Source organism: Pristis pectinata, chromosome 25 (assembly GCF_009764475.1).
Source record: "Pristis pectinata isolate sPriPec2 chromosome 25, sPriPec2.1.pri, whole genome shotgun sequence".
NCBI lineage: Eukaryota > Metazoa > Chordata > Chondrichthyes > Rhinopristiformes > Pristidae > Pristis > Pristis pectinata.
Window position 1 is genome coordinate 27494184 of NC_067429.1, and position 17088 is coordinate 27511271.

Here is a 17088-nt window from a genome sequence, read left to right on the forward strand (position 1 = left end):
ATTGGCAGGGACACTTGATAAACCTTCCCAGATGCTACCTGATCTGAGCATTTTCAACTTTCTCCTTTTGGTTTCAGTTCTCTGTAACAGCTCTGGCCTGTGTTTCACAGCTTTTACATGTCCCTCTATTTGTTTTCTCCCCCTAATCCATCAACCAGGCAACTTCATAAACAGCATGTTGCCATTGGCAACCTGGGACTCGGGCAATCAGAAATATTCCATCTACCCTATCTATTCCTCTCCCACCCCTCTGAGGCTTTCACGTTTCCAATTCGATAAAAGGTCTTTGATCTGAATCATTAACTCTCATTCCAGATGCTGCCTGACCTGATCAGTATTTACAATATTTTCTTTTACTTTAGATTTTCAGCATTTACAGGTTTTTATTTTCAATTGATGAAACTCATTTACCTTTGTCTTAAATGATTGATACTGCAACAGAATTTTTTACTTATATATGTAAAAATATATTTACTTATAAATATGAGAGGATGTGGCTTTAGGGTGAAAGGGGAAAGGTTTAGGGGGAACTTCACTCAGATTGGGAGAGTGTGGAACGAGCTGCCATCTGACGTAAATGCGGGCTCATTTAAGAATAAATTGGATAGATACATGGATGGGAGAGGTCTGGAGGGTTATGGACTGGGTGCAGGTCAATGGGACTAGCGGAATAAAGTTTTGGCACAGACTAGAAGGGCTGAATGGCCTGTTTTCTGTGCTGTAGTGTTCTGTGGTTCTACATGCATGCGAACAGATTGTTTTAATGTCTCATGAAAGCCGGCACCCCCAATACTGCAGGGCTCATCCAGTAGTGGGCTAAAGCGTCAGCCTGGATCAGGTGTGCATGGCTCTGGAATGTGACTTCAACTTTTTGACTTAAGCAAGAGGTACTATTGAGCCACAGTTGAGTTTGAGGACTTCATGATGAAAGTAGTCAAAGCACTTCTTTTCTGAGCAGCAGGTCAATTAACAGTGGATTACACTGCGTGTGCTCGCTTGCTGTGTTGTGTTCAGTCCGTTGCTTGTGCTGTTACCCAAATTAAGCCAGGTGTTAAATGTAGGAGTAGCTTCCTGTTCTGGCCCAAAGACTCCTAATGGAAAGTTTACTTTTACTAAAGTTGTGGAGGTAATGTTGGTGGAGACTGGGATTCCTCTCACGGTGGATCTCTGCATTCCCACAACAAATCCAGCACAAGGGACTGCCTTGCTTTCACTAATGCTTTACCTCCAGTAACAGAAAGTTGAGGCACTTTGAAAGATGACATAGAAGAAATTGCAAGAATAAGAAGTTTGTTGTGTCATTCTTTTAACATACAAAAATATACCAAGGCACACCACTACCACCATGTATTCGATCTCCATGGCAAAGATGGTTTATAAAAATGGAGGATCTGTGTGTTTAGTAGTTGCGTAATTTCAAAATATTCTCTTCTGCAGGTCATCAGTCAAGCTTTGGATTCTAAATTGATTCTTTCAGCAAGGTCATACTCTCCTCTTAGATGGTTAAATTCTGGTTAAAGTAAGGATGGTGCTCATGTAACAATAGCCCCTTTGCCCACCAAACTGACTCCATTAAAGGGTGGGCAATGATAGGCAAGTGACAAGCAACATCCATGCACATATTCAACTCGAGGCAGATCAGCTCTGGCATAATTCTTGAATGAAAGAATCTGAGAGTGCCAGACTGTGAGCTGTGCTTTCCCCATTTTATCTCAAGTACCCTGGTCTCTTGGTTTGCCCTTGGTCTCTTTAAATTTAAGAGGCAATGTGCAAAAACTTTTGAAATTCTACATACCATTCCCATACATATATTCAAGATAAATGGTCAAGGGTTAGTGCAAGCAAGAGTTTCCAAATGAAATTTGAACAGGATATTCTAGTCGTCGATGGCAGAAGAATAACCAATATTTCATTGTAACGTAAAGCCCTCCCATTCTGAATACATTCGCTGCTGAAGACTACATTGAGAAATTTGAGTTTTTTTAATATGGTTTTCCACATTAAATTTCTAATTAAATCCTAACACAGTTAACTGTTAAATTTGATTTAATACTCCAGTACTTTGAATGTACTGTCCCAAGGCAAGGTCATGCTGATAGAATCATTTAGTTTGGTGTTGACCACCTTGCGGGTCACACCACTAAATGTAAATTGAATAAACTACATTAATGAAACAGCAGTAGGGACTCTACATTTACTTGGCCACCCATTTAAGCAGGTCCAGTGATCAGGCTAGTAAAGGTGTACGTTATCACTGTGCTTTTAATTTAATCCTGAATTTGACTAGCATTCTCAATAATTCCAAGAGCAAATAATATGTATGCTGACCTTTTGAGCCTGTGCTTGTTTGATGACATCTTGGTGTCCACCTATAAACATCTATGGAGGTGTTATCTTGTGAATCTTAAACCAAAGTCCAACTTCCCCAAGTGGATTTCAAAGCTTGCATGGCAAGATTTGCAGAGAAGTGCAGTTTAACCAATCATTTGTTCCTTAATCAACTTAAAATGGACGCTATGATCATTATCATGTCGTTGCTTATGGTACCTTGCTAGATATAAATTGCCTGCCATGTCACCAACCAATTGTTCAAATTTGCTACTTAGATTCTAAATTATTTTTGGATTCCTGAGATAATAAAATGTAAGTCTTTCAAGCCTTATTTATTTCTAGTCATTCTATAAAGCACAGTCTGTTTGATCATTAGCATTACCTTGGAAGTTCTATATCCTCATCATCCACATGGGACAGGGTTAAAACCCCAATAATGCCCTCCGCTTTGACATAATATAGACCTCCCCATCAGCATGAATGTTCTGAATGCATTAACACGTTAATAAACCAATTAAAATGCTTAAATACTTGAAAGGGAATGATATTAGCTAACCAATTACTTCGATTGAATGTATTGAAACTTACAAACAATGATCAGTTTTGAAATGTTAAGATCCAATTGTGTAAACAAAGACATCAGAGCAGTGGACAGCGCAGATAGATTTGCTCCAAAAAAATTCAAGGTGGGGCTAACCTGATCAGTGTAGAACTGATGGCAGTTGCTTGGTGTCTACCCAAGGAAACTGATTTGGCCTCTATTGTGCAAGCTGCTACAGTTGATTTAAGTACTTCAATGTGAGGTTTACAAAATTATGAGGGGTATAGACAGAGTAAATGCGAGTAGGCTCTTTCCACCTGGATTAGGAGAGATAAGTACGAGAGGACATGGCTTTAAGGTGAAAGGGGAAAGGTTTAGGGAGAACATTAGGGGGAACTTCTTCACTCAGACTGGTGAAAGTGTGGAACGGGCTGCCATCTGATGTGGTAAATGCGGGCTCACTCAAGTTTTAAGAATAAATTGGATAGATACATGGACGGGAGAGGTCTGGAGGGTTATGGACTGGGTGCAGGTCAATGGGACTAGCGGAATAACGTTTGGCACAGACTAGAAGGGCTGAATGGCCTGTTTTCTTGTGCTGTAGTGTTCTATGGTGAGGATGTTGGAGGGGCTGGGGATGATCTCTACTGGGTGACCTCTGTTAGGTGCAATATATGTGTATAATACCAGAGTCTGACTCTCTGTGGCCCCTAATGCTTTGCTGTACAGTGTATCATGGTACCCCATTTAGCCCTACCTCATTGGCTGCTGAAGTTTTCTCTGTCAGTTAGTCTAATCACAGATACATACTCTTCAATACTTGGACAAATATAGCTGCCTAAACTGAGTGATTCTGTGCCGGGAACTTGGTGCAAACCCCTGCAGTCGCCATCGCTGCATGCTAGAAATTACTGCACCTGCAATAAATAGCCCAAGGTTCGGTGTGGGGGGGCTGCCTGTGAGGCTGGTGTTGAGCGAGCTGGGTGAGTGGTGCGCCAGTTCATTGAGAGGTGAGACAGAGAGCTGCACCCTGACCACCCACGTTGCTGCAGAATGGCAACACCTATTCCATGTGCAGACAGATCCTACTGTCACCTCCAGTTGGCTGGGAAGGAAGCTGCTATCTCGCCTCCCCTTAGTACATTGCTCTCCCTAGCTGGTTATTGCAGAAGGTGGGGAGGGCAGGGGTTTTCTGCCCGGTTCTTAGTCAGGCAGTGCTCTCAGTAATGCTTATCTCTATGTGATGATTTAATGACAGTTCAGTGCTGATTCCATTAGTGCTGTTATTCCTGGGAATGCGTCCCAAATGCTAGGCAAGGTACCAGTATAGATACGCCAGTCGGGTAACCTTAAGGAGTCTTAGAGTTTCTTATTTGTTCTTCTACATAATGCTTAAGAAAGAAGTTGGAGGCATTGTAAAAACTGTTCCCTTCACCCTGTTTCTGACTTTTGCCATTTGTAGTTAAAATCCGCTATGACTTTGCCCATGACTCCTTTCACAAATTTGCTTGCTTGCTTTTTCCTCACACGCACATTTTGCTACTTGATAGGTTAACAAGCATAGTGGTTAGCGCGACGCTACTACAGCACCAGTGATCGGGGTTCGATTCCCGTCACTGTCTGTAAGGAGTTTGTACGTTCTCCCCGTGTCTGCGTGGGTTTCCTCCGGGTGCTCCGGTTTCCTCCCACATTCTAAAGACGTATGGGTAGGTTAATTTGGGGGTCTAAAATGGGCGGCACGAACTTGTTGGGCCGGAAGGGCCTGTTACCACGCTGTAAATAAAATTCTTTAAAAAATGTCTGATTCACTATCTTTAATCTGTGGATTCTGCTTCTAATGTTGTCACTGCCTTCGTTATTTCTTATTGGTAATGATATCCCACCACCACCAATGCTGCCTGCTTTCTGTCTGCTATCACGTGAGGGACCAATGTAAATATTCAACATTTGTTTAAAGGAGGGGGCAAGGTAATTACAGGAGGTAGAAAAGAATAGAAAGTAATGTAATAGGGTGAGATGAAGCAAGTAATGTTGGAGGTTTGTATAGGGTAGTGACCAACTCACCTATTCTTTACTGAATGGAAGGATATAACAAGAGAAATATTGATGCAGAGATTCACTTGCATGTGGAATTGTCATCAAGAAATGGTGATGGTAGCAGCATCCATTGCATGGTTTCAAATGGGGAGGTAATAAATAGTATTGAAGGAATATTTTGCAAGTGTATGGGGTAGCAACTAAGCAGATAGCTGTGTTGTAGATCTGACACTTGGTATTAAGCTGAATGATCTCCCTCTGGGCTGTGACACTGGTGTTCAGGTATGTTGTACTATTTCTGATGGTAAAAATAAATTTGGCAGAAAACTCTCTGATGAAGGTACTAGAGTAGAACTTGTGATGGGAAAATTTTAAGTTCTAGCAGCTGCTTTCTCTGCAATTTTAGGAATGTTTACCCAGTACTGTGTAATGCTGCTCATTTGGCTGGATCATACTGTACAACAAGAATTTTTCTGAGGATTTTGAAACCCAAGGCTTGGCATACATTTGTGTGTAAGCTCTCAATTTACAAAAATGTGCTACTACCAAGCCCACCTGACGAACTGGTTAATAATCTATTAATTTCTGTTGACAGATTTTTGAGGATGCATACAAGTCGCAACTGAGCTGCGTCGTGGTTGATGACATTGAGCGACTGCTGGGTAAGCTGGAGACGCCTCATGACAATCCAATCACTTGGCTGTTCTACACACTGAACACGGACCTTTCTCTGTGATTAACCTGAGGAACCACTTTATAGGCTTGCAGTTGTCAGATTGGCCTTCCTCAGTTACCTTGATTTCCATTTGTTTTGTTTTCACCATTTGAGACAGCAGGGTAATGGAAGCTGTTGATTGGAGCTTTCAAAATGGAACTGAGTAGGCACGTGAGGGTTCAGAAACCAGCAGGAACGAGGGCTGCTGGATTGTTGTACACAGAGCCGACACGTACTCGATAGGCTGAATGGCCTCTCTGCTGCAATCATTTTAGAAGTTCTCTGATCATTGTCAGCAATTGTTAGACATCCCGTCTGACTCAAGTTCCAATGTATCAGCACCAGAGCGAGCACTCTGCAGCAGGGGTTATCAGATAGTGACGATAGATGTAATTTTCTTTCTTCTATCCTTTTGCCTTGTGGATCACTTGTGGAATGGCACTTTTTCCCCCGAATGAGCTCTGCCACAGCTGGGATCAGATCTACTTTGTTGTATAAACTTGCTCTTATTGTTATGGATGCAGCTAGGAGTTTGTCTCTATCTTAGAGTGCTTGTAAGGGAGCCAGATAGTTCAGTGTGAGGTGGATCAAGAATAGGAACCCCCATTGATTTTGCTTTTGTTTTTTGCCCTTTCCTCGTCCACTGACCAAAGGCGATTACGCTGCAGCGGTTCATTTCGGCATAGACCAGAGATGCAACCTAGGACTTAAGTTGTCTGAGTAAAATTTGGCAGGACTAGGTGGGATAGTGTGGTGAATGGGGTCTTATTAATCATTTCTCTGAAGCTTTACTGTGCCATTTGCCTAATTCATAGCTGGACTTGGTGCTTAATGAGACTGAGTAAACTGCCTGTATGAGAGAAGTGGGAGTCCCATCCCATATGGTGAATTATTGAAATCAAAGCATTCATTGGCAGCACAAAGCAATGAGACTAATTTGAAAACTGTGTCACAGAACTACTTGTCCAAGGTTTCAGTGTGCAGAATCTAGCTTTCACTACTTTATCTGTAAACCGTAAGTTGATGCATGAGCATAATACATGGCACAAAATTCTAATGATTTAAATTTACCGCACTGAAGAATTTTATAAAATTATTTTTCTTTGACTTTTTTTTGAATATTCAGTCCTAAAACCCTAGAACGACTTTGACTTCTTGTGCATCAGCCACTTCTATCGTCCCACAATTGTGGCTGTGGCTTCTCTCCAGGTAATGTTAGATGACCCTAGATCTATCTGACCCATAACAGTGTGAATTACTTAGTCACCAATTCAATCCATGCTAAATCCTGGCAGGGGAGTAGAAGATTTTTTTATCGTATTGTGATCTGGAATAAACTGCCACAAAGATTGTGGAAGCAGATTCAGTATATACTTTTAAAGGGGAATTTAATATGCACTTTAACCAAAAGCACTTTAACTACTTTTTTAGTGGTATAGGTTTGGGGCTAGTTGGATGGTTGTTTCAGAGAGGGCACGGGCAAAATAAACGGAGGCATTTCTGACTTTATCAATCAATCGCAGTGATATCTGGCAAATATCCACACAATTACACTCAGTGGCCGTGGACTATAAGTGGAAGCATGAAGAGAAGTTCTAAAATGTGAGGAAATGTTCTCACTTCAGACCAGTACACAGTGTATTCTCTTCAGACACAGTCACTCCTTTCGGTCTGTTCGTCTGCCAGCATCAGTATCCAATTTCCATACTGAATTAATTCTGGACTGTATGACAACTTTGTGTCTTTGGGCAGTGCAATGTTGGAGCAGGATGCGGGTCCACATTCTGATTCCAGGTTGCTGCATTCTGACTGTTACTGGTAGACAGGATCTGTGGGATTGATTAGATTTTAGCCTTTCACTGTTCTGTTCCAAGTCGCTTGTTTTAATATGTGAACAAACTGCAAGAGGGCTTTTGCCATTCAAGCCAAATCCTAGATCTGATTAGGTTATGATATCAGCAGTCTATGTAAATTAGAGAATGTTCTGCCTGGACAACAAATGCTACTTAGTATAAATACACTACCTTTTACATCTGAGGCAGCTGTGTTAGCAGGAAGTATGGGCCAAGAGACGGTGGCGCATTTATAGACCTGTGCTGTTTGCGAGCATGGCTGCGTGCAGGATCACAGAACAGCACAGTATTATAGCTGTCTCAAAAAACATTGGATAGGTCCCAGTTTCTTTTACACCATATGACCATTTAAGCCCATTATCATGTGTTCACTTGCCATCACAAACAGATGAAGGCTCTACTCTGGGATAAGTACTTTGTGTGCCATAGAATGATTCAGCACAGGAGGAGGCCATTTGATCTGTCATTTCTGTGCTGGAGCTTTCCAATTTGTCCCACCACCTTGCTCCTTCTCCATGGCACTATTAATTCACTTCCCTCTTAACGTTTATCCAATTCTTTTCTGCATATTACGATTGAATCTACTTCTAACAGTGAATTCCAATTCGCAACAACCAATATATTTGTATTGTCTCTGTTTTATCATTTGGCTTAAACCTCTGTTCTCTGGTAGCTGACGCTCTGCAACTGGAAGTAATACGTGGTTCATGATTTTGAACACTTCTGAAATCTTCTTACCTTGTCCTCCCCTCGAGGAACAAGACCAGCCTAACTGCTAATTGAAGTCCCTCACTGCTGTTGCCATTCTGGTAAATCTGTCTCTTAGGTTCTGACACACTTTCTAAAGTGTAGCACCCAGAAATGAACACACCCCTCCAGCTCCAGTTAATCTAAGTAAATACAAAACCCAGTCTCGTTTAGTTGCACAGTTGCCTTTGTAATATTATTGTCCTTGCACATCCATGAGGGGTAATGAAGTATAGTATGTTGTTGAATCAAAACACAGCAATGGGTTAGGGAGTGATCACAGAATTATAAATGAGAAAGATCTTATTCTTTGATTTCAGATTATGTCCCCATTGGCCCACGCTTCTCCAACCTAGTACTTCAAGCACTACTGGTCCTGTTGAAAAAGTCATCTCCTCATGTAAGTTAAAACATTGCTTCAAATAATGATTGAACCATGCGTGTTATTTTGTGAATTCATTATTTTGAATACTGCAGGGGATTTGAGCTTTTTGGAATATTGTCTGTGTAAGATTTTTAAAAATGTAATTAGAATCTTTGTTGGATGAAATGAATATATGAATGTTGTGCTGTCCTTGACAAAAAAACGTATGTAACCCTGAACCAAGTTCTCTTGAGGAGAACCATTTTAAAGCTAGGGTAAATGTGCAGTGTGGCTTGGCCTCAAACTGGTTGTTCAACAACCCTGTTCTCCAAGGTGATCATGGATTTTAATGTAAATCCATGTGAAATTCATATTAAATCCATGATTATTCTGCCTTCTCCTTGTATGGTTGTGCTTTTGATGTGATTCCATGCCTCCTCCAATTTTCTGATGACAACTGATAATTAGGGTTCCACATGGCAATAGGCCTTTCTGTGTCTCCACTATGTTGACCTTTTCTTCATGCATAATCCCTGACCATGATTAATGCATACAGCTTGGACTGGTTGTTGGCCAGTGCCCTGTCGATTCAGTGTCCACACACACTACCAGTTCAGATAGTACTATTCATGACCTCAGGACACACCAAAGTGCTTTGAAACCAATAAAGTACTTTTGCCATATAATAAGTGGTACTGTGAGAATGCAGCAGACAAATTTGCACACCAAGGTCACTTAAAGAAATGACAATGACCAGATAATATGTTTGTTATTTGAGTGATAAATATGATGGACAGTTGAGCCTTCTTGTGTTGTTTACTCACTTTATTTTGTGACTGTTTCTACTACACTCTGGTTTACAACATATTTTCTTGGAATCCTTTTAAAAAGGCAAAAAGAAGTGTAGGGATGTTGGGCAGGTGCATGTGGAACTTGTACACCGGTGTGTATATTAGTAAGTCTTATCAAACCATGGATTGTGACATCAGGTGGGCTCGCATTTGACCTGTCACGTTGGGTATCAGAGTTGACCTCTTCATGCCCACTGTCAGGTTGGCTTTCCCACATGCCTGATTGGCCCACCCCTACACTGGAATGGCACCTCTGCTCCTGCTGCTTCAACAAATGAGGCCTAGGATACTTGTCTACTCTGCTGATATGTATGCAAGTTTCAAACTGGTCCATTGGTTCCAGAACTCTAACTTAACCCCTGTACAATTCGTTCAGAGCCATAAGTTTGAATCCCACTGTTGGGATATTTAAATTAAAACAATCTGGAATTAAAGCTAGTCTTGGTAACAATAACCATGAACTACCAGATTGTTTAAAAACTTAGCTGGTTCACTGACATTCTTCAGGAAAGGAATTCTGGCACTTTTCCCAATCTGACCTCTATGTGACTCCAGACCCAGCAGTCTGGCTGACTCTTAACTGCAACCTCAGTTCATGGGCACTTATGCTTGAGCAATGCTGTTAATTCCAGTGGGAGCTACATGTGATGAGTGAATAAATATAAAAATACTTTCAATCTTTATGACTTGATAGGATTTTTTTCCCAAAGTGTAAACTTGTGTACAATTTTCAGAGTGAGCAGTTCTCAATTGTGGATAATAAGGTCTGTGAAATGGTGAGAATTTTTCGTGAAAGATGTTTTCTTAAAATTAAAGACCCCAAAGTGGGTGGGCGGATGTTGACTTATACACAGTTATGATATGTACACTAGATTTTATGATACAGTGCTATAAATGATATTGGTAAATGTGATAGATCTGGGATGTAACCTGGAAGTATTCTGGACTGTTTCTCAGTGCATTTCCAATGGGCACACGTTTAACGATGCTTAACTCAGTTATTTTTTGGGCTCCTGTAATTAAAACAGCTTTTTTGCTGTGATTTGATAGATGATTCTTGAAAAAAACATGAGGGAATCTTCTGTATTTTTCATTCTAAGGAAAGCCTGGTCGAGCACTTTACCTCATGCAAAACAGTTGCATACTGAAGGTACTCTTGCTTTGAAAGTTGAATCCTTCAACTGGTCACAAATCTGTCTTTTTTGGAAGGGAATTGCTCAAACTTGGTTATTCTTCATAACTTTTGTCATTCAGGAACTTTAAGTCTTTCTGCGTGAGAAACATCAGGTGTACAAGGCAGATGCTGAATGAGGCAATTTGTTGTCTTTGTCTGATGAAGAGGTGGAGAGCCAGACATAGCAGGTAGCAGAGGAAGTGATGGATAAAAGTGAGCCTTTTTTGTTTAGTGACACACAAAATGCTGGAGGAACTCTGGGTCCCTCCATAGGTGCTGCCTGACCCACAGAGTTCCTCCAGCATTTTGTGTGTTGCTCCAGATTTTCAGCATCTGCAGTCTCTCTTGAGTCTCCTGTTTTTTTTTGTGTATCAAGCATTATTCATTTGCCTGTTCAGGGTGAATAAGAGCTTTAATGACTACTCTTGCCTTCAAAAGAGTTCTCTGCTTCAGGCAGCAAGTTGGTCCCATACATTACAGGGTGATACAGCTGAGGTAGTTTCATTATAACTGGCTGAGCTCAAGGATTTCTTAGCATTCACAGAGGAGAAATTCATTTGGTTCAAGCGGATTTTGCAGAAGTACTGTGATTAAAATCTGTACAGCTGAGCAGACAGCAAGGCATTTCTACTCCTGCTACTGGTGAAGCCTGGAAGGTTTTAATTCTTTGGCTGCACCATAACAAACTCAGCAGTAGTGGCCATGTTAATTGCCCAGAGATCTGAGTTGAAGTGTGTTAACTGAGGGATTGGTGAGATGAGAGACTGAGTTTCCGAAGTGACTGTTTGGCAGAAATGCATGGAGCACAATTGCAGATACACTGTGCCGTACAGAGGAGGTGGCAAACTTTAACCTTTGTCCATGTGAGAATAGCAGAAAATTGAGCATGGCAAACCACTGGACACCTTCATTCACCTTCATTCATGGAGATGACTTTCCAAATACAGGGTAAAAGGTCTGAAGACTAGGCAAATAGAGAGCTGTCTATTTCACTAAAATATTTCACCTCCCAGCTGAGGAATCGGTGACCACCTACGTGAACAACATTTAATACTTGAGGCTTTCCAACCGTCCACTTGTCTTGCAGTGTGCAAGGAGACCATTCAGCCCATTGAGTTTATACCGCCTCTCAGAGCAACCCCATTTTCCCCACTTCATTTCTTGAAGATCAAGATTTGTCCTCGGCATACTGTGAACAGTCATTGCCCTACCTATCCATTTGCTTGTTTACTTTCCAATGGTTATGACTGCTCAACTAGCCTTCTGAATGTTTTCCTCTCTCAATTTTCATTGCAAATGTTATCATCTACAAATAACTTCCTAGAAAAGCCTCACTAACTGGTGGTCAGTGTCAAGCAAAGATCAGCTTGTGCTTCCTCTGAGTTGATCTATACAAATAGAATAAAAGGCAGGGAGAGGTTACGTAGACCCAAACCTCGGTGCACTAAAGTTCCATGACACTGATCACTTTTCTCATGTGGCAGATCATTTTTAAGTGTGGAGCCCCAATATCAGTGGTAATTGTCAGGACTATTTTAATGCAGCACAGGTCACTGCAAATGTAGCAGTGTGTTTCCATGAGGTTTGAAAACATTTCTTGCATCAACACTAGACCGGCATGAATAGGCTCCGAATGAATCAAGCCATCCAGGATTAGTGCTCCTATTTAGGAATGATCTGATTTCTGTGCATTAATGTTTGCTCATCTATCGACACGTTGTTTTATGATGAACTGGGTAGTTCCTGGACTGTGTTTGTGTTTTCTACATGATGTCCTACTACTCGGAGGTCTTGTTACCATTCAGTTCCTCTTTATTTGAAATGATACTGTGCTGGTCTGAGTTCAAAGTTCTGGAGTTCCCATCTTTGTCAGATGGTGGTATGGATGTCTGTGATTAGAATAGCCTGACAATCAAATCTTGTGCTTATCTCGAAAGTTGTTATATTTGTGATGCTGCATCATACAATTACTTGCTGTTATGAGCACTTTGTACACGGCAAGCCACCCACCCCAGGCACTAAGAGGCTCAAGCAGACCATAAAAATTGCTAGTAATGTGAAGGAGGGAAATGGTTGAGAGCTGAGAGAAGTTCAGCCACAAAGCTGGGTTTTAAGGAAGGCTTTTATGGAATGTGGGAGTTAGGGAGCTTGATAGGTTAATTGGCCTCTATAAATTGCTCCTAGTGGAAGTGAGCAATAAGAGAATAGGGGAGGTGGTATTAATGGGCACATAAGAGGGAATGTAATGAGGGATTGAGGGGCTTGTTCAGAAAGCTAGCATGGACTCGATGGACCAATTGGCCACCTATGTCATAAAGAGAAAAATGAGAGGCATAAAAATCTCATGGAATTCCAGAGCTTTGAGTACAGATAAGCTAAAGCATAGACACCAGTATTAGGATGAAAGAAATGAAGGTAAGGCCACAAGGAGTGGTTACATACTGGAATAAGAATTTAAACTGTTATCTATTATTGGGCCAGGAAGTCAATGAACATCAGTAAGCAGGGTATGATAGGTGATCTAGATTTCTTGTGGTACAGGATAGAGACCAGAGGGTTTTGGAAGAAACTGATTTAGAATATGGAAGAACAGCTGGCGAACATTGAAAAAGCCCACAAAAGAGGTGACGTAAGCATAGTGAGGGCTTCAGCAAAAAGGGGCAGAGATAGATGATGCTCAGGAGCTGGAAGTAAATGTTCAACTCAAAGTCAAATGTTGCAGTCTGCTTCAGCACTAGACCTTGGAGAGCAGAGGAGACTGAACTGACAAAGCAGGCTTGAAGTTTCTGGCAATTCAGTCTTACAGAAACACATTCTGTGTTTCTCTAAACTGTAAATTGGTTTCAAGTAGCAGTACATGGCATCATATTTTAAACTATAAACTGCTCCAAAAGAGGTGACAGGTCAGTATTTGACAATGAATTTCAGAATATTTCTTGCCATGTATGGTATACACTGCAGAGTAACACTCTTACAGCTATTTATATTTTTTAATGAGGTCTACCCTCTCCTGTTTCCAAAACTAGTTTGTTTTAAATGCTGAATGCTAGAAATGTCGACTAACATATTTTGTCTCCACAGACGCTGCTTGACCTGCTGAATTCTTCCAGCATCTGCACTTTTTGTCTTGTTTTAAATGCTGTTGTGTGAGTATTAGCTGCCACCCTAATGGTTCTTCCACAGATGGTTTGATGCAGTCAGAAGTCCCTCTGATCTCCCATGGCATCTGTACAGGTGCATGAATGACTGAAGACTCGGGGAGGGTGGTTGTGGAACTCTAAACTCCACACAGAGCAGATGTGGACCCTGGGACCTTGTGGTATTCTCCAAGCAATTAACTGACAAAAGTATTGCTGGTGCAGTGATCAGGTCACTCCACCCTTCTGTTGACCTCACCTACTCTTAAGCAATTTAGGGAGACTTTGAACTTAAGTCAGGTTTTCAGTAGTTTTTAAAATAAATTATATTTTTTGCAACTCCAGCAGTAACTATATCAAAACAAATTGCACAGTTCAAGTTGCTTTTTAAATAAATAAAAGGTTCACCTCCTGTGAAGTATTGAAACTTGAAAGTCTTTTTTAGGATTTAATGAATGGTTTAATCTTGCAAGTAAAATCAGGCGTCTGGCAAAGTGCAGTTAATTATAGGTCAGTGGATGGGATTATATACAGGTTTTATCAATGCAAAACTAAATAAGAAGCAACACCAGGAAAAAAAATTACTGGTGCTTTGTAAAGAGTGTTACTGAAACCAATAATCCTTTCGCTGAATAACTGAACTCTTAAAATGTGACATGAATTCTAGCCATTAACTCTGGTTTTGTTTGTGTGTACTGTTAACTAGTGCACTTGAAGTTCCAATTTGATTTTTACTCAAAAGTGGATAAGGGCCATGCATTATGTATATGTCATAGTGAGTTACTTTGAGGTCATTTTCTATGCTATGTTGCTCTATAAGTGCAATAGGGGAGTGTGTCAGGGATAGCTAAATGTAAAGGGGTTAGGTAATTCAGAAAATAGTGGTTGGCTGAGAACAAGCTTGTTCCTTTTTCCTAAATATAAATTGGAGGCAGGAAAATAAGCTGGAATAGACAGAGTGCAGTGTTGTACAAATTCCATCCTTTGGATGAGATGTCAAACAGGCTGTCTTCCCAGAGCAGTATCTCAGAGCAGAGCAATTTTCCTCATGCTGTGGTCAATATCTTACTCTCAAATGACACCCAAGGGCGAGTGTTCTCTCGTTGCTGCATGTGGGGCCTTGTTTAGTGCAAATTAGCTGCTGTGTTTATTAAATCTTAAAGTAACCTAACATCAAAATGTTGTGATTGGCTGGACTATCCTGAGAGCTTGAAATGCTTGGTGTAAATGGCTGTTTTCTGTGTGTGTATTTTTCTGTTTGGCTTTCCTTTCAGTTTTCAAAGGTCTGCCAAAGCATGGAGCAGGCAATAGTATGATGAGTTTTGAATTAAATACTGGGCATTTGAAGTGGTGATTTTGTTTGTCATGAAATCATTACAAAGTAGGAAGGAAGAAAATCAGTCTGCTATAGTTCTGTTAATCAAACAAATAAAAAGACCTTATTTGTGGAACTAATTGTTGAAAATAAGTTGAAATGGGTTTCATATAAAATTCAGGTCAAAAATTGTTGCACTGTTGTCTTTTTTTTAGATTGTAAACAACTTGCGGGAAAGAACCTAGTTATACCAGCAATGAGGGAGTGCAGCATTCTTTCGGATAAGATATTGCACCATGTACTTAGGTTGGTGCAAACGATCCTTTGCCATCTCTCTTAGGTAAAAATTAGTAGTTCAGATGTCATGACCAATAATCACCCAATGATTAACACAAGACACATCCATTGTTCTCTGGTTAGACCACACTCAGGGGAACTTTATACAGATCTGAATTTGGAAGTACAAAAACTGTAAAGAGCCACAGGAGAGAGTGTAAAAAAAATAGTAACCTAATTGGGATTGACATAATAGAGGCTTTTTAAAATGAAGATAGCTTTTTTGTTTAAAGAGGCGACATGAATGAAACGTTCCCATTTGTGGGGAAACCAAGTGCTCGTGATGCTGTTAACATGGTTGTTGTGCAGAACTCAGGCCCAGCACCATTGTTTGGGTGTTTCCCTATTCACTTGCTGAAATATCCACTCACAAACCAAGTCCTATCTGGAGCCCAAATGTCATCAAAACCTTTCTGGTTAAATTCTTGACCTGGCTTTGTGAGCAGATGCCTGAAAGTTGTGCATCTTATTCTGACATAGTTCAAAATTTCAGATGAAATGCTGTTCTTTAAAAATAAAACTTAATGCCCTGTGAGAACAAAGAAAGGAAAACTTGCATTTGCGTTGGGTCGTTCATAGTCAGAGGGTATCCTACAGAACTCAAGTTAAGTTGGCACAATGGCACATTCTGTAGAGCTGTTATCTCACTGCATCCTGGGTTTAATCCTGATCTCCTGTGTAGAGTTTGCACATTCTCCCTGCAAACCAGTGGGTTTCCTCCAGTTGCTCTGATTTCCCAAGTGCAGGTTATTTACTGTAAATTGCTGCTACTGAGTGGTAGAATCTGTGGGTAATTGATGGAAATATGAGGAGAATAAAATGAGATTAAGGTAAATGGGTGCTTGATTGTCAGTATGGTGTTGTGTGGTATGACTCTAAACTAACTTTTGAAGTGCAGTTGCCTTTATTGCAATGGTAACATTATAAAGAAATGGGGCACTATTTCCAATGGCAAAAGCACAATTGGAAAAGCTTTAATGTATGTAATTTAAGTTATAATATATACAATTTGGTAACAGATTTAACAGGAAGACCATATTTCCACATCTGGAATTTAGAATGCTTGTTAGGGGCAGGGCAGCGAGTCAGATGACTGTGATGCTGGGGAAAGTTTAAAGGAGATCCATGAGGCCATTTTTTTTTACAGTGGTAGGTGCCTGGAATGCACTGCCAGGGGAAGTGGGGGAGGCAGATACAATAGCGATATTTAAGAGGCATTTAAGCAGGCAGGGAATGGAGAAATGCAGACTACGTGCAGGCAGGTGGGATTAGTTTATGTTGGCAGAATGGTCAGCACAGACCGTGTGCTGAAGGGCCTGTTCCCATGCTGTATTGTTCTATGCTTATGTTTTGTCTAGGCCTTGGTAATTCTAGTTCTCTATATACATTCCCATCCCGGGGAAGTTATTAGCCAAACTAACTGCAAAGGAATACTATAAATGATGGTTAACATACTGTTGGGATTTTACTACTGATTAAAAACAGAGGTTTAGAATATATCTCAGCATCATTAAATTAAAAAAAAACAAGCAATACTACTCTTTTTCTGTTTAGACTTTGACTGGGTCTCAATTATGACGCTATTTTCAACTGTGGCCCTCTTGCACTGTGGATTTGGAAGACCTCAGAATAGTTAAAGGAGAGCTGTTCAATGATGGCACAGTTAGACGTCCCAATTAACATTATA

The 17088-nt window shown here is 40.7% G+C and overlaps 1 protein-coding gene across 1 annotated transcript in view; it reads left to right on the forward strand.

Annotated features, from left to right (window-relative positions):
- The window catches only part of LOC127582931 (vesicle-fusing ATPase), a 220155-nt gene that overhangs the window by 134125 nt on the left and 68942 nt on the right, over positions 1-17088 (forward strand). The window contains exons 16-17 of the mRNA XM_052038589.1: positions 5505-5571; positions 8545-8624. Coding sequence (XP_051894549.1) covers positions 5505-5571; positions 8545-8624 — 147 coding nt within the window. The remainder of the gene's footprint in view (positions 1-5504; positions 5572-8544; positions 8625-17088) is intronic.